The sequence below is a fragment of the Oncorhynchus tshawytscha genome, linkage group LG13 (genome assembly GCF_018296145.1).
Source record: "Oncorhynchus tshawytscha isolate Ot180627B linkage group LG13, Otsh_v2.0, whole genome shotgun sequence".
Lineage (NCBI taxonomy): Eukaryota > Metazoa > Chordata > Actinopteri > Salmoniformes > Salmonidae > Oncorhynchus > Oncorhynchus tshawytscha.
Genome location: NC_056441.1, coordinates 21,403,527 through 21,421,026, shown reverse-complemented (window position 1 = coordinate 21,421,026; position 17,500 = coordinate 21,403,527). Strand labels below are relative to the sequence as shown.

General features: G+C 46.3%; 2 protein-coding genes across 2 annotated transcripts in view; both read right to left on the bottom strand.

The window, feature by feature from the left end:
• Positions 1–6,078, bottom strand: part of mrpl3 (mitochondrial ribosomal protein L3) — a 23,891-nt gene extending 17,813 nt beyond the window's left edge. Inside the window, exons 1-6 of the mRNA XM_042295323.1 lie at positions 5,839–6,078; positions 5,252–5,335; positions 5,065–5,156; positions 4,884–4,975; positions 4,696–4,794; positions 4,510–4,609 (exon numbers count right to left, since the gene is read on the bottom strand). Coding sequence (XP_042151257.1) covers positions 4,510–4,609; positions 4,696–4,794; positions 4,884–4,975; positions 5,065–5,156; positions 5,252–5,335; positions 5,839–5,924 — 553 coding nt within the window. The 5' untranslated portion in view covers positions 5,925–6,078. The remainder of the gene's footprint in view (positions 1–4,509; positions 4,610–4,695; positions 4,795–4,883; positions 4,976–5,064; positions 5,157–5,251; positions 5,336–5,838) is intronic.
• Positions 6,079–13,409: 7,331 nt separating this feature from the next.
• The window catches only part of LOC112265820 (copine-4-like), a 12,894-nt gene continuing 8,803 nt past the window's right edge, over positions 13,410–17,500 (bottom strand). The window contains exons 11-17 of the mRNA XM_042295324.1: positions 16,529–16,662; positions 16,282–16,336; positions 15,936–15,987; positions 15,247–15,380; positions 14,669–14,838; positions 14,476–14,542; positions 13,410–13,779 (exon numbers count right to left, since the gene is read on the bottom strand). Coding sequence (XP_042151258.1) covers positions 13,645–13,779; positions 14,476–14,542; positions 14,669–14,838; positions 15,247–15,380; positions 15,936–15,987; positions 16,282–16,336; positions 16,529–16,662 — 747 coding nt within the window. The 3' untranslated portion in view covers positions 13,410–13,644. The remainder of the gene's footprint in view (positions 13,780–14,475; positions 14,543–14,668; positions 14,839–15,246; positions 15,381–15,935; positions 15,988–16,281; positions 16,337–16,528; positions 16,663–17,500) is intronic.

Genomic DNA, 17,500 nt, shown 5'->3' with positions numbered 1-17,500 from the left:
GTGTGTGTGTGGTTCGATGGTGTGTGTGTGTGTGCGCGCGTATGTACCTGGTCGATGGTGGTGTGTGTGTGCGCGTATGTACCTGGTTCGATGGTGGTGGTGTTTGTGCGCGCGTATGTACCTGGTTCGATGGTGGTGGTGTGTGTGCGCGCGTATGTACCTGGTCCGTGTGGTGGTGGTGGTGTGTGTGCGCGCGTATGTACCTGGTTCGATGGTGGTGGTGTGTGTGTGTGCGCGTATGTACCTGGTTCGATGGTGGTGGTGTGTGTGTGCGCGCGTATGTACCTGGTTCGATGGTGGTGGTGGTGTGTGTGCGTATGTACCTGGTTCGATGGTGGTGGTGTGTGTGCGTATGTACCTGGTTCGATGGTGGTGGTGTGTGTGCGTATGTACCTGGTTCGATGGTGGTGGTGTGTGTGTGTGTACCTGGTTCGATGGTGGTGGTGTGTGTGTGTGTACCTGGTTCGATGGTGGTGGTGGTGGTGGTGGTGATGGTGTGTGTGTGTGTGTGTGCGCGTATGTACCTGGTTCGATGGTGGTGGTGGTGTGTGTGTGTGTGTGTGTGTGTGTGTGTGTGTGTGCGCGTACCTGGTACCTGGTGGTCGGTGGTGGTGGTGGTGGTGGTGGTGTGTGTGCGCGTATGTACCTGGTTCGATGGTGGTGGTGGTGTGTGTGTGTGCGCGCGTATGTACCTGGTTCGATGGTGGTGTGTGTGTGTGCGCGCGTATGTACCTGGTTCGATGGTGGTGGTGTGTGTGTGTGCGCGCGTATGTACCTGGTTCGATGGTGGTGGTGTGCGTGTGTGTGCGCGTATGTACCTGGTTGGTGTGTGGTGGTGTGTGTGTGTGTGTGTGCGCGTATGTACCTGGTTCGATGGATGGTGGTGTGTGTGTGTGTGTGTGTGTGCGCGTATGTACCTGGTGGTCGATGGTGGTGTGTGTGTGTGTGTGTGCGCGTATGTACCTGGTTCGATGGTGGTGGTGGTGTGTGTGTGTGTGTGCGCGTATGTACCTGGTTCGATGGTGGTGGTGTGTGTGTGTGTGCGCGTATGTACCTGGTTCGATGGTGGTGGTGTGTGTGTGTGTGTGCGCGTATGTACCTGGTTCGATGGTGGTGTGTGTGTGTGTGTGCGCGTATGTACCTGGTTCGATGGTGGTGGTGTGTGTGTGTGTGTGTGTACCTGGTTCGATGGTGGTGGTGTGTGTGTGTGTGCCGTATGTACCTGGTTCGATGGTGGTGGGTGTGTGTGTGCGCGTATGTACCTGGTTCGATGGTGGTGGTGGTGTGTGTGTGTGCGCGTATGTACCTGGTTCGATGGTGGTGGTGTGTGTGTGTGCGCGTATGTACCTGGTTCGATGGTGGTGTGTGTGTGTGTGTGCGCGTATGTACCTGGTTCGATGGTGGTGTGTGTGCGTGCGTATGTACCTGGTTCGATGGTGGGTGTGTGTGTGTGCGTATGTACCTGGTTCGATGGTGGTGTGTGTGTGCGTGCGTATGTACCTGGTTCGATGGTGGTGTGTGTGTGCGTGCGTATGTACCTGGTTCGATGGTGGTGTGTGTGTGTGTGTGCGTGCGTATGTACCTGGTTCGATGGTGGTGGTGTGTGTGTGTGCGCGTATGTACCTGGTTCGATGGTGGTGGTGTGTGTGTGTGTGCGCGTATGTACCTGGTTCGATGGTGGTGTGTGTGTGCGTGCGTATGTACCTGGTTCGATGGTGGTGTGTGTGTGCGTGCGTATGTACCTGGTTCGATGGTGGTGTGTGTGTGCGTGCGTATGTACCTGGTTCGATGGTGGTGTGTGTGTGCGTGCGTATGTACCTGGTTCGATGGTGGTGGTGTGTGTGTGTGCGCGTATGTACCTGGTTCGATGGTGGTGTGTGTGTGTGTGCGTATGTACCTGGTTCGATGGTGGTGTGTGTGTGCGTGCGTATGTACCTGGTTCGATGGTGGTGTGTGTGTGTGCGTATGTACCTGGTTCGATGGTGTGTGTGTGTGTGTGCGTGCGTATGTACCTGGTTCGATGGTGGTGTGTGTGTGTGTGCGTATGTACCTGGTTCGATGGTGGTGTGTGTGTGTGTGCGTATGTACCTGGTTCGATGGTGGTGTGTGTGTGTGCGTATGTACCTGGTTCGATGGTGGTGTGTGTGTGTGTGCGTATGTACCTGGTTCGATGGTGGTGTGTGTGTGTGTGCGTGCGTATGTACCTGGTTCGATGGTGGTGTGTGTGTGCGTATGTACCTGGTTCGATGGTGGTGTGTGTGTGTGTGCGTATGTACCTGGTTCGATGGTGTGTGTGTGTGTGTGCGTATGTACCTGGTTCGATGGTGTGTGTGTGTGTGTGCGTATGTACCTGGTTCGATGGTGGTGTGTGTGTGTGCGTATGTACCTGGTTCGATGGTGGTGTGTGTGTGTGTGCGGGTATGTACCTGGTTCGATGGTGTGTGTGTGTGTGTGCGTATGTACCTGGTTCGATGGTGTGTGTGTGTGTGTGTGCGTATGTACCTGGTTCGATGGTGGTGGTGTGTGTGTATGTACCTGGTTCGATGGTGTGTGTGTGTGTGTATGTACCTGGTTCGATGGTGGTGTGTGTGTGTATGTACCTGGTTCGATGGTGGGTGTGTGTGTGTATGTACCTGGTTCGATGGTGGTGTGTGTGTGTGTATGTACCTGGTTCGATGGTGGTGTGTGTGTGTGTATGTACCTGGTTCGATGGTGGTGTGTGTGTGTGTGTATGTACCTGGTTCGATGGTGGTGTGTGTGTGTGTATGTACCTGGTTCGATGGTGGTGTGTGTGTGTGTATGTACCTGGTTCGATGGTGGTGTGTGTGTGTGTATGTACCTGGTTCGATGGTGGTGTGTGTGTGTGTGTATGTACCTGGTTCGATGGTGGTGTGTGTGTGTGTATGTACCTGGTTCGATGGTGGTGTGTGTGTGTGTATGTACCTGGGTCGATGGTGTGTGTGTGTGTGTATGTACCTGGTTCGATGGTGGTGTGTGTGTGTGTATGTACCTGGTTCGATGGTGGTGTGTGTGTGTGTATGTACCTGGTTCGATGGTGGTGTGTGTGTGTGTATGTACCTGGTTCGATGGTGGTGTGTGTGTGTGTATGTACCTGGTTCGATGGTGTGTGTGTGTGTGTATGTACCTGGTTCGATGGTGGTGTGTGTGTGTGTGTATGTACCTGGTTCGATGGTGGTGTGTGTGTGTGTATGTACCTGGTTCGATGGTGGTGTGTGTGTGTGTATGTACCTGGTTCGATGGTGGTGGTGTGTGTGTATGTACCTGGTTCGATGTACCTGGTGGTGTGTGTGTATGTACCTGGTTCGATGGTGGGTGTGTGTGTGTGTATGTACCTGGTTCGATGGTGGTGTGTGTGTGTGTATGTACCTGGTTCGATGGTGGTGTGTGTGTGTGTATGTACCTGGTTCGATGGTGGTGTGTGTGTGTGTATGTACCTGGTTCGATGGTGGTGTGTGTGTGTGTATGTACCTGGTCGATGGTGGTGGTGTGTGTGTGTATGTACCTGGTTCGATGGTGGTGTGTGTGTGTGTATGTACCTGGTTCGATGGTGGTGGTGTGTGTGTGTGTATGTACCTGGTTCGATGGTGGTGTGTGTGTGTGTATGTACCTCGGTGGTGTGTGTGTGTATGTACCTGGTGATGGTGGTGTGTGTGTATGTACCTGGTTCGATGGTGTGTGTGTGTGTGTATGTACCTGGTTCGATGGTGGTGGTGTGTGTGTGTATGTACCTGGTTCGATGGTGGTGTGTGTGTGTGTATGTACCTGGTTCGATGGTGGTGTGTGTGTGTGTATGTACCTGGTTCGATGGTGGTGTGTGTGTGTGTATGTACCTGGTTCGATGGTGGTGTGTGTGTGTGTGTATGTACCTGGTTCGATGGTGGTGTGTGTGTGTGTATGTACCTGGTTCGATGGTGGTGTGTGTGTGTGTGTATGTACCTGGTTCGATGGTGTGTGTGTGTGTGTGTATGTACCTGGTTCGATGGTGGTGTGTGTGTGTGTGTATGTACCTGGTTCGATGGTGGTGTGTGTGTGTGTGTATGTACCTGGTTCGATGGTGGTGTGTGTGTGTGTGTATGTACCTGGTTCGATGGTGGTGTGTGTGTGTGTGTATGTACCTGGTTCGATGGTGGTGTGTGTGTGTGTGTATGTACCTGGTTCGATGGTGGTGTGTGTGTGTGTATGTACCTGGTTCGATGGTGTGTGTGTGTGTGTGTGTGTGTATGTACCTGGTTCGATGGTGGTGGTGTGTGTGTGCATGTACCTGGTTTGATGATGGTGTGTGCATGTACCTGGTTTGATGATGGTGTGTGCATGTACCTGGTTTGATGATGGTGTGTGTATGTACCTGGTTTGACGGTGGTGGTGTGTATGTACCTGGTTTGACGATGGTGTGTGCATGTACCTGGTTTGACGGTGGTGGTGTGCATTTACCTGGTTTGATGATGATTGTGTGTATGTACCTGGTTTGATGATGGTGTGTGTATATACCTGGTTTGATGATAGCATTGTCAGAGACTTTAAAGGTGGTGACTTTCTGTTTAGGAGGAACTCCAGCCAACCTAAACATCTCCATCTCTTCATCTGTCTTCTACAGGGTGAGAGAGAGTAAGAGGGGAAAGAGTAAATTAACTACTTTATACACTATGGCTTTAAACAGTGTGCCTTCGAACTTACGTAGAAGGGCGATGCGTTCTTCCCTCCCACCATTAGGGCAGCAGTGTGTCCATCGTACTCCTCTTTAGACAGGTAATTCAACACATGGCAATCCTGCACCTACAACACACACACACACACACACACACCTGTGACTTTGGTTTGATTGTGTGTGTGAGATTGTGACCGTGTGGTGTCATGTGTGTTACCTGCAGCATGGTCACCACGTGTCTCTCTCCTGTTTTGGTCCAGACTGGGGCCATGCCCAACTTCACTGCAACCAGCCCTACTCGCCGACTCTCTGGATTAATACACACATTAATACTCCCACCCACCCAAGCACAAATGAAAACCAATAACCATCACACACCACACAGTAAACACACACACCCTTTGTCCATTCTTGTCTGGGCCAGGGCTCATCCTTCAGTGGGTGGAGCTTAGCAGCTATCTGTCGATTATACTCCTCTCCCAGACTCTTCCTGGAAAATATGCAAGAACGCAATTCATTCAATACTTATTACATATATTTTACAGTACTTCCGGTGTATTGGTGGAATACACACACATGACCAACCTCATATATGATTTATTATCCTCCGTCAGATGCTCCTCCCACCATGTTGTGGTCTTCACTGTCCGAACACTCTGAAAGAGACAGCTGTAGACAGAGAAAGAGATGATTAGGTATGATACAGCCGGGGCGCATTGACTTTTATTGGTTTTGGTTAGAAAGGGGTAAGATATAGCAGTTGGATAGCTAGGTAACGTTAACCCCAAAGCGGATTTTTGTCTATAAACTACTTCTGAGGTAGCTAACGTTAATTTAAGTAATTTGAGTGAACTAGTTAGCTAACCCTTTCACTTGGGATTCCGTAGGCAGTGGCTCTGTTGGCTGTCACATCAGCTGACTATTTAGCTTTGGGACACAACATTGGGAGTCCTGATGCCTAAACCTAAGTTAAAGTAACTTACTAACGTTATCTAGAACTACAAAGCTAACTAACGTTAACTGACTAATACTACAGTTTCTAGTTGACAGCTAGCCGTCGTTCACAAAAACAGCAGTGCTAACTAACTACCTTTCACAACAACTATCGTATCGTTAGCTAAAGTAGAGCCTACAGGTAACGTTAGCTAGCTACTGTAGTGCGTCAATGTTACCTGTCGGCTGCTGCTACCGCTCCGGTTCGTCCCGCTAGCACACGTGCTCCTCTGTAGAGAAGAAATCGGCAGGTCCACGCGGACATTCTTTTATTATTTCACTCACACGAGGCTAACGTTACCGAAAAAAACTCCAATGTGGAAAAATGCTTCAATTTAGCAGCAATCCCATGACTTCATGCCTGTGCTCTGCTGTGGAATGTCACCCTGAGGGTTTCCGGTACGGCTCGGAAATAATTCCGCAGGTGCTCGGAAATGTAGTTCCGCTTCATCGATTGGACTAATTCAGTGCCTTCAAATCAACATTATGGAGAGCAATTTAACTGGGAACTCTGGAAAAAAATATATAATCATGATGATGTCAGTGATCTTCAGGTCGTAGCTCTAAAAAGAGACCCACGTTCCGAGTTGGATGAAAGTTCAAAACGTATTTTCCCAGTCGTATCTGTTTATCCCAAATTCCCAGTTGTCTTGAACTCACTAAAGAAGTCAGATTTTGCATTTCCGAGTTAACAGCTGTTTGAGCTATGCACAAATCATGCTTCATTGACAGCATGGCCAATGTTGAATGTTTATGTTTATTTTAAACTAGGAAAATAGACCCTTAATCATAGACATGGGACCACGCAGCCACTCCACTGAATAGCAGGCTAATGATTGCTTTGCAATGCTTGCAGAGTTAGCCACTGATTCCTTCCAACCACTCATTGTTGAATTTGCGATTTCCAACTTGTCGTGTAATGTTTATGTCCAATGGCCGATGAGCACCGATACGTTTTACCTATAATTAATCTCCATTATTTATCTTCATATGACAAGGATTAAAAAGCATTGGCCAGTAGAATGTCGACTTGATTCATGATGACGACTGCTAGCTAAGATTTTGAAAGTATGATGTAACTTCTAATGTAACTCTATGACAGCACCTACGGGGCTTGAATTTTCTAGCTCCACCCTTAGACTTGTTGGTGACGTAGAGTTCCTATGAGTGACAGAACACTGAGCCAATCACGACGCAATGCTCCGTATTTTCTGCTGGCTTTACCCACTACCACAGAAGCACTGAGCTAGGCTGAAACACCTGCATTTTGGAGCTACCTTACTCAAGAAAACAAAAAAGAGACCGTGTTTGTCTTTATTAACTCAATGATATATCTTTTTTTTATTTTTTACATTGTTTGCAAACTGATATGGACACGTATTGATGCCAAAATAACATGAAAAACAGGACAGCATGACGGGTCGCCACTGCACACATACACCATGGTAGGACATGGTTAGGAATATATTGCCTTTTTCGAGTTACATTGTGATTTATTTTTTTTACCACACGTTTCCAGTCAGTGGTAAGTCTTATCAACAAATTCTGATTTGCAAAGGGGGTCTTGCTGAGAAGGGATTTGTAGATACATGTGAGCCAGTGGGTTTGATGGTTGACAGAGATGGCTGGTTGATGATGGATAAAGTAAGGTCTTGGGGATTTTGAACAGGGCATAAAAAGTCCAGGACCTCTGTCTTCCTCCCTCCTTCCTCCTAGGGTCCTGAGTTGTACAGAACATCCTCCTACTCTTCTCCTCCTCCCTCTTTCCACTCGCTCCATCCCAGAGAACTCAAGTTCTTGAGAGAGCTTAATTGGAGAAATCGGTGTCCATGTTCAGAATACTGATGATGCCAGTCGGAATGGGGATTATTCCCAGTGTTCTGATGCATTGAGCTTGTCCTTGTGGTTCGCATGAAGATGACAGAAAGAAAGAAAGAAAGAAAGAAAGACAGACAGACAGACAGACAGACATAAACAGATAGACAGACAGATAAACAGACCGACACAGTCACACAGAGACAAGGGCATCTGGGAAACAATAGTACATGATGTGATCTGGTCTGTAATACAGTAAAGTGCCTAATCCACAGAAACATCAGACGCACGCACGCACACACACACACACACACACACACACACACACACACACACACACACACACACACACACACACACACACACACACACACACATAGCTATTCACTCAAATGCCTTACAAGTAACGAAGGTTATGCAATTAGTACAATTGTAATGATCTATTTATTTAGCAAACTCTCAACAAACCTGTAGAAAAGGAAGTATATAACACAGCTTATAGTATACAACCCTAACCCCTTAAAAGCCACACTCTGTAAGATGTGCAAACCATCAAAGAGTGGGCCACCAACAAAAACAACAGAGAACATTCATCCAATGACATTTTTACATGCAAATAGCATTTCATTCTATATGAAATATATCATTAGTGCTGAAGGAATTACATTCCATGACAGCAACATCACTCTAAACATGATTTGAAGCTATACATTATTTGTTTACAAAGTCTTCTATGTTACCAAAACCCTAGACAATGGAGTAATACTGTATGTTATTATAAGGTAAGTCTCTTACTAATCTCTATTTAGCCTATGCTGTATGTAATAATGTTCAAATCTTAAAAGTCACCTTTAAAAGGTGTGTGTGTGTGTCTACAAGTGTATATGTTTGTGTGCATATGTATGTTATGTATATACAAACCGACTATGTGATATAATGTAAGATATAAAACCCATTGGGCCAGCATGCAGTAATACACTATGTAATGCTCTATTACATCATTTCCGGTCACAACTTGTAGACTTGTTAACGTGCTGCTGTGCAGTTTGTTGCTAACCTTACTTTGCTACCTGCCAACTTTACAGTTTTTACTTTTTAATTACCGTTTTATATTTTTTCCCTCGCTCAACTTTATTCATTCAACTTTTTCATCCCGGACTTGGTTCGTCAGGACCTCCACCAGCCGAAGCTAGGTATTAACATTAACATGATGCCCTCTAATTGCAGTCGCTGTGCTCATAATATACAGGAGAATGATCACCTTACGGCGAGGATAGCTGTGCTGCAAGCCCAGCTTCAGATGCAATCGTTAGGCAAGGGTCATTTCAGTGTAGGAAAGGATGAAACAGCGTCTGTGCCACCAATAAGTACAGATAGTAACGTTAGTATAAATCCCCTCGCACGGTCCCCGCAGCCGGACAATTTTCTCATGGCTTCTGGAGGGAAATGCTGTAGGAATGCTCAACCGGTGTCGCTCATTCAGCCGACAGAAACTTTCAACCGGTTCTCCCCATTAAGCAACGGGTCAGAGGCTGAGCCTTCTCTGGTCTCTCCTCCTCCCATTACGGGGTCTGAGACGCCGAAGCCTCCCACCATTAGCTCTGACAATTTGAAAACCCTAGTCATTGGCGACTCCATTACCCGCAGTATTAGACTTAAAACGAATCATCCAGCGATCATACACTGTTTACCAGGGGGCAGGGCTACCGACGTGAAGGCTAATCTGAAGATGATGTTGGCTAAGGCTAAAACTGGCGAGTGTAGAGAGTATATGGATATTGTTATCCACTTCAGCACCAAGAGGTCACCAAGCACAACATAGCTTCAGCGTGTAAATCAGCTAGAAAGATGTGTCGGCATCGAGTAATTATCTCTGGCCCCCTCCCAGTTAAGGGGAGTGATGAGCTCTACAGCATCTCACAACTCAATCACTGGTTGAAAACAGTTTTCTGCCCCTCCCAAAAGATAGAATTTGTAGATGATTGGCCCTCTTTCTGGGACTCAACCACAAACAGGACCAAGCCTGGCCTGCTGAGGAATGATGGACTCCATCCTAGCTGGAGGGGTGCTCTCATCTTATCTATGAACATAGGCAGGGCTCTAACTCCCCTAGCTCCACAATGAGATAGGGTGCAGGCCAGGCAGCAGGCTGTTAGCCAGCCTGCCAGTTTAGTGGATTCTGCCAATAGCACAGTCAGTGTAGTCAGCTCAGCTATCCCCATTGAGACCGTGTCTGTACCTCGATCTAGGTTGGACAAATCTAAACATGTCAGTGTTCGCCTTAGCAATATCACTGGAATAAAGACCTCCATTCCTGTCATTATTGAAAGAGATTGTGATATCTCACATCTCAAAATAGGGCTACTTAATATTAGATCCCTCACTTCCAAGGCAGTTATAATCAATGAAATAATCACTGGTCATTCTCTTGATGTGATTGGCCTGACTAAAACATGGCTTAAGCCTGATGAATTTATTGTGTTAAATGAGGCCTCACCTCCTGGCTACACTAGTGACCATATCCCCAGCACATCCTGCAAAGGCGGAGGTGTTGCTAACATTCACCATAGCAAATGTTATGTACAACAACAACAAAAAGACTGCGTTTTCGTCTTTTGAGCTTCTAGTCATGAAATCTAGGCAGCCTACTCAATCACTTTTTATAGCTACTGTTTACAGGCCTCCTGGGTCATATACAGTGTGCCTCACTGAGTTCCCTGAATTCCTACCTTGTAGTCATGGCAGAAAATATTAAACATTTTAATATTCACATGGAAAAGTCCACAGACCCACTCCAAAAGGCTTTCGGAGCCATCATTGGGTTTTGTCCAACATGTCTCCGGACCTACTCACTGCCACAGTCATTATCCCGTGGAATAAATGTTGTGGATATTAATGTTTTTACTCATAATCCTGGACTATCAGACCACCATTTTATTATGTTTTCAATCGCAACAAATAATCTGCTCAGACCCCAACCAAGGATCATCAAAAGCCATGCCATAAATTCTCAGACAACCCAAAGATTCACCATTCCAGACTCCCTCCACCTACCCAAGGACGTCAGAGCACAACAATCAGATAACCACCTAACTGAGGAACTCAATTCAACCTTGCGTAATACCCTAGATGCAGCCGCACCCCTAATAACTAAAAACATTTGTCATAAGAAATTACCTCCCTGGTATACAGAAAATACCAGAGCCCTGAAGCAAGCTTCTAGAAAATTGGAATGGAAATGACGCAACACCAAACTGGAAGTCTTCCGACTAGCTTAGAAAGACAGTACCGTGCAGTATCGAAGAGCCCTCACTGCTGCTCGATCATCCTATTTTTCCAAGTTAATTGAGGAAAATAAGATACTGTTGTGAAGTTAACTAAAAAGCAGCATTCCTCAAGAGAGGATGACTTTCACTTCAGCAGTGATAAATTCATGAACTTCTTTGATGAAAAGATCATGATCATTAGAAAGCAAATTACGGGCTCCTCTTTAGATCTGCCTATTCCTCCAAAGCTCAGTTTTCCTGAGTCTGCACAACTCTGCCAAGACCTAGGATCATGTGAGACACACAAGTCTTTTAATGCTATATCTCTTGACACATTGATGAAAATAATCATGGCCCCTAAACATTCAAGCTGCATACTGGAACCTATTCCAACTAAACTACTCCTATACTAAACTACTCCTATGGCTCTCTATCCACCGGATGTGTACCAAACTCACTAAAGGTGGCAGTAATAAAGCCTCTCCTGAAAAAGCCAAACCTTGACCAAGAAAATATTTTAAAAACGATTGGCCTATATCGAATCTTCCATTCCTCTCAAACATTTAAGAAAAAGCTGTTGCACAGCAATTCACTGCCTTCCTGAAGACAAACAATGTATACGAAACGCTTCAGTTTGGTTTTAGACCCCATCACAGCACTGAGACTGCACTTGTAAAGGTGATAAATGACCTTATAATGGCATCAGACCGAGGCTCTGCATCGGTCCTTGTGCTCCTAGACCTTAGTGCTGCTTTTGATACCATCGATCACCACATTCTTTTGTAGAGATTGGAAACCCAAATGGTCTACACGGACAAGTTCTGGCCTGGTTTAGATCTTATCTGTAGGAAAGATATCAGTTTGTCTCTGTAGATGGTTTGTCCTCTGACAAATCAACTGTAAATGTCGGTGTTCCTCAAGGCTCCATTTTAGGACCACTATTGTTTTCACTATATATTTCACCTCTTGGTGATGTCATTCGGAAACATAATGCTAACTTTCACTGCTATGCGGACGACACACAGCTGTACATTTCAATGAAACGGTGAAGCGGTGAAACGGTGAAATGGTGAAGCCCCAAAATTGCCCTCCCTTGGAAGCCTGTGTTTCAGACATAAGGAAGTGGATGGCGGCAAATGTTCTACTTTTAAACTCAGACAAAACAGAGATGCTAGTTCTAGGTCCCAAGAAACAAAGAGATCTTCTGTTGAATATGACAATTAATCTTGATGGTTGTACAGTCGTCTCAAATGAAACTGTGAAGAACCTCGGCGTTACTCTGGACCCTAATCTCTCTTTTGACGAACATATCAAGACTGTTTCAAGGACAGCTTTTTCCATCTACGCAACATTGCAAAAATCAGAAACTTTCTGTCCAAAAATGATGCAGAAAAATGTATCCATGCTTTTGTCATTTCTAGGTTAGACTACTGCAATGCTCTACTTTCCGGCTACCCGGATAAAGCACTAAATGAACTTCAGTTAGCGCTAAACACGGCTGCTAGAATCTTGACTAGAACCAAAAAATTTGATCATATTACTCCAGTGCTAGCCTCTCTACACTGGCTTCCTGTGAAGGCTAGGGCTTATTTAAAGGTTTTACTGCTAACCTACAAAGCATTACATGGGCTTGCTCCAACCTATCTTTCCGATTTGGTCCTGCCGTACATACCGACACAGGCGCCCTTACTGTCCCTAGAATTTCTAAGCAAACAGCTGGAGGCAGGGCTTTCCCCAAGAAAGCTCAATTTTTATGGAATGTTCTGCCTACCCATGTGAGAGACGCAGACTCGGTCTCGACCTTTAAGTCTTTATTGAAGACTCATCTCTTCAGTAGGTCCTATGATTGAGTGTAGTCTGGCCCAGGAGTGTGAAGGTGAACGGAAAGGCACTGGAGTAACGAACCGCCCTTGCTGTCTCTGCCTGGCCGGTTCCCCTCTCTCCACTGGGATTCACTGCCTCAAACCCTATTACAGGGGCTGAGTCACTGACTTACTGGTGCTTTTCCATGCCGTCCCTAGGAGGGGTGCGTCACTTGAGTGGGTTTAGTCAGTGACGTGATCTTCCTGTCCGGGTTGGTGCCCCCCCTTGGGTTCGTGCCGTGGGGGAGATCTTCGTGGGCTATACTCGGCCTTGTCTCAGGATAGTATGTTGGTGGTTGAAGATATCCCTCTTGTGGTGTGGGGGGTGTGCTTTGGCAACGTGTTATATCCTGCCTGTTTGGCCCTGTCTGGGGGTATCGTCAGACGGGGCCACAGTGTGTCCTGACCCCTCCTGTCTCAGCCTCCATTATTTATGCTGCAATAGTTTATGTGTCAGGGGGCTAGGGTCAGTCTGTTATATCTGGAGTATTTCTCCTGCCTTATCCGGTGTCCTGTGTGAATTTAAGTATGCTCTCTCTAATTCTCTCTCTTCTCTCCCTCTCCCTCTCCTTCTCCCTCTCCTGCCTCAGGACTACCTGGCCTGATGACTCCTTACTGTCCTCAGTCCGCCTGGTCGTGCTGCTGCTCCAGTTTCAACTGTTCTGCCTGCGGCTATGGAACCCTGACCTGTTCACCAGACGTGCCACCTTGTCCCAGACCTGCTGTTTTCAACTCTCTAGAGACAGCAGGAGCAGTAGAGAAACTCTGAATGATCGTTATAATCTCCACCCGGCACAGCCAGAAGAAGACTGGCCACCCCTCATAGCTTGCTTCCTTTCTAGGTTTCTTCCTAGGTTCCGGCCTTTCTAAACACATTTGAATGATTGATAGTTAAACCCACCAAACTACTTCTCTGAGCTACACTACTGTATGCAGGGTGTGTGCGTGTGTGTATGGGTGAGTATGTATTAGTTTGTGTTTATAACATGTGTATGTGTGTGTGTTTAATGTGTGTGTGATGAATACGTGTGTATGTGTGTGGTCAGGGGCTGAAGGGTCTGGTAGATTCGTCGTAGTCAGACAGACATTTGGGATGGATTCCTTTGGCATTGTAGTAATCCACCACCTGATTGGGCACCTCTGCTAGCACACTCTTAGCTAGCGCAGCCGGGGACGCCTGGGGAGACACACACACACCAACACACACACACACATTACACACGTTTACACACACAAGTTATACAACCTCACACACACACACACAAACACAGATATTATATATTATACACACACTTGTGAGTGCAATGACTCCTCAAAGACTTTCACTGTCTGTTATTTAAACTGTACAGTGATTCCACCAACCCCTTTGTCTGTTTCTCTCTCCCCTCTCTCTCCCTCTGTCCCTCCCTCTCTCTCCCGCTCCCCTTCCTCTCACTCCCGCTCTCCCATCTACCTGTTATTACTAGGTCTCTCAAGGTCTTTGTCTTTCTGATGCTCATTGAAAGGAAACTATAGGGCAGAAAATCCCCTCTCTTTAACCTCCTCTCCCTCTCTCTTCTCCCTATTCTGTCTCTCTATATCTGTTCTGCTTGGAGCATGTGAAGTAATTATTTGATTTCTCCGCCTGTCAAAATTGAAATACATCATGACACACACATGCAAATACACTCACACACATGGGCACGCACATACACATACACACACAGACACAGACAGACACACACAGAGACAAACACAGAGGCAAACACATGCACGCACACACACATAGCCAATGGATAAATTTGTTTTGACCAGCGCAGCTAGACCACGTCACTGTTCGTTATTCATACACACATACACACACGCACGCACAGACACACACACACAGACTTACGTGTTTGAAGTCTTTGAAGGGAACAAACTGGACAATGTCTCTGAGAACAGGTTCTCCTTTTGGGGACCTGAAAAAACATTACCCTATTATATAATTAATTATTTAATTAATTATGAGTTATTACATGAACATCATAAATGTTCTTATTAAAGAGACTGACAGACAGACATGCAGAGAGGTATAACAGACTAACCTGAGTATTCCATCGTCTCCATCCAGCATCTGCATGTCACTGAAGTCAGCGTTTCCCACTCCTACTATGATGACAGACATGGGCAGGTGGGAAGCATGTACTATAGCTTCTCTAGTGTCAGCCATGTCTGTTATCACTCCATCTGTTAGGATCAATAGGATGAAATACTCCTAGAGAGGAGAGAGGAGAGAGAAAGAGAGAGAGAAGGAGTGTGAGAGAGAGGGAGCGAGAGTGAGCGAGGCAGGAGCGAGAGAGAGAGAGAGAGAGAGAGAGAGAGAGAGAGAGAGAGAGAGAGAGAGGGAGTGAGAGGGAGAGAGAGCGAGGGAGTGAGAGAGAGAGGGAGTGACAGAGAGAGAGAGACAGAGACAGAGAGAGAGAGTGAGGCAGAAGAGAGAATGAAGGAGGCACAGGTTCAAATGTAGTGTTTAGTCTGTCGACAGGTTCAGAACAAAAATATTCGAAATATTATATTCAGCCAGCAGATGTTTTGATTGGTCAAAAGAAAGGAGCCGTTTATCTGGGTAATGTGTGTGTAACATTTATACAAAATGATGAATGATCACTGATCTCTGTCTTACCATAGCTTCCATGGTGTGCATCTCCTCTGAGGCAGAAGAAGCAACTTTCTGTATGATGGGAGCAATGTTGGTCGGTCCGTACAGCTGGATCTTAGGAAGACAGGCCTGGTAGGCTTCCACCACACCCTGGATACCTGAAACACACACCCACACACACACACACACATGCACGCACACAACCCACACAAACGCAAACACACAGTTAAAACATGTGATATCCCCAACTTCACAGTGGTGAAGTAGCTCAAACATTCTCCTTCTTTTCTACTGAACAAGGAAACCTGTCTTTGCAGATAACACACAGTTGGTGTATTTAAGATTTTGGCTCACACACACACACACACACACACACACACACGCACGCACGCACGCACGCACGCACGCACACACTCACGCAACCACGCAACCACGCACACACAGATACACACACACACACACATTCCACCAAGCCAGGTGTCTAAAGTGTGTATGGGGGCTCATTTCACACATTCAGATTAGTGTTTTAGAGGCTCAGCTAAAAATACCATTACCCACCCGTACCAGCTGTACAGTGTGTGTGTGTGTGTGTGTGTGTGTGTGTGTGTGTGTGTGTGTGTGTGTGTGTGTGTGTGTGTGTGTGTGTGTGTGTGTGTGTGACTCTGTGTGTGTCTGTGTGTGTGTGTTAGAGGTGTGACAGGCGTGATGCTCACCGGAACATTCCGGATTGTCTTCATCAAAGTTCACGGCAAAATCGTGTGACACCTGAAAATGTGTGAGAGGGGAGTTTAAACACACACAGACACACACCTCCCAACATAGTGTGATATTTTCTAGCATGGTCACTTAGAAAAGTCTCAGAGACGCAAGGGTAGGTGCATTGAAACCGGCTCGGCCCATAGAGACGGACCCCAACGTTTCTGTCCGATAGCTCATTCAAGGACCCCGTAGCAAGGCATGTAAAAAAGTGGATTTTTGGAGTTTTGAAGATCAACTAGATGACTCCACAACAGCACTCCCCAGACATCTCCAGATCCGCTTTGATTGAATATCTCTAACCTTAAAGTCAGGTGGGATCTGAGCTCCAAACCCAAAAACTGGAAACATCTTGTCACTAGAGAGCGAGAGAGAGGAGATGGAGAGAGAGAAATAGAGACAGACAAGAGAGAGAGAGATTCACAAATAACTAATATGACGCAATGTGGAACTGTTTGCCCAAACCAAACATGCTAGATGCAATCATCACGATTGTCTTATTACAGCTCATTGATTAGGTTATTGATAATATAGATAATTGATAAGTCACCTGTCGTAGTCTTGACATATTTCTCCCACAGCCACCAGGGCTTTCAGGTACTCATTGGGCTGGTACGGATGGATGTAGTGGAGAGAACAGCTGTTTCCAGGGTCTCCGTTTGATGCTGTAAAGTCTATGGCCACCTGGGATACACACACACAATATAAAGGTTGGAACCAAGTCACTATGGTGACATGGCCATTTCATACAGAGATAAATCAGACATCATCTGGCTGCATTCAACCACACACTTTACTTTACTGACTTTATTGTCCACATGGGGACATTTTGTTGCAGTGTCATGTACACGTTTAAAGTGGCGTTTAAATACAAAACAAATTGACAATACAACTTTCATTACAGTTACATAGCAATAAAAAGAGACTAGCCTGCTGGCCTCACTGGGTCGACAGGAACATTAGCCTGCTAGCCTTACTGAGTTGATAGGAACATTAGCCTGCTAGCCTTACTGAGTTGATAGGAACATTAGCCTGCTAGCCTTACTGAGTTGATAGGAACATTAGCCTGCTAGCCTTACTGAGTTGATAGGAACATTAGCCTGCTAGCCTCACTGGGTCGACAGGAACATTAGCCTGCTAGCCTTACTGAGTTGATAGGAACATTAGCCTGCTAGCCTCACTGGGTCGACAGGAACATTAGCCTGCTAGCCTTACTGAGTTGATAGGAACATTAGCCTGCTAGCCTTACTGAGTTGATAGGAACATTAGCCTGCTAGCCTTACTGAGTTGATAGGAACATTAGCCTGCTAGCCTTACTGAGTTGATAGGAACATTAGCCTGCTAGCCTTACTGAGTTGATAGGAACATTAGCCCTGCCTCACTGGGTCGACAGGAACTGGCCTTACTGAGTTGATAGGAACATTAGCCTGCTGGCCTCACTGGGTCTAGCCTTACTGAATTGATAGGAACATTAGCCTGCTAACCTTACTGAGTTGATAGGAACATTAGCCTGCTAGCCTTA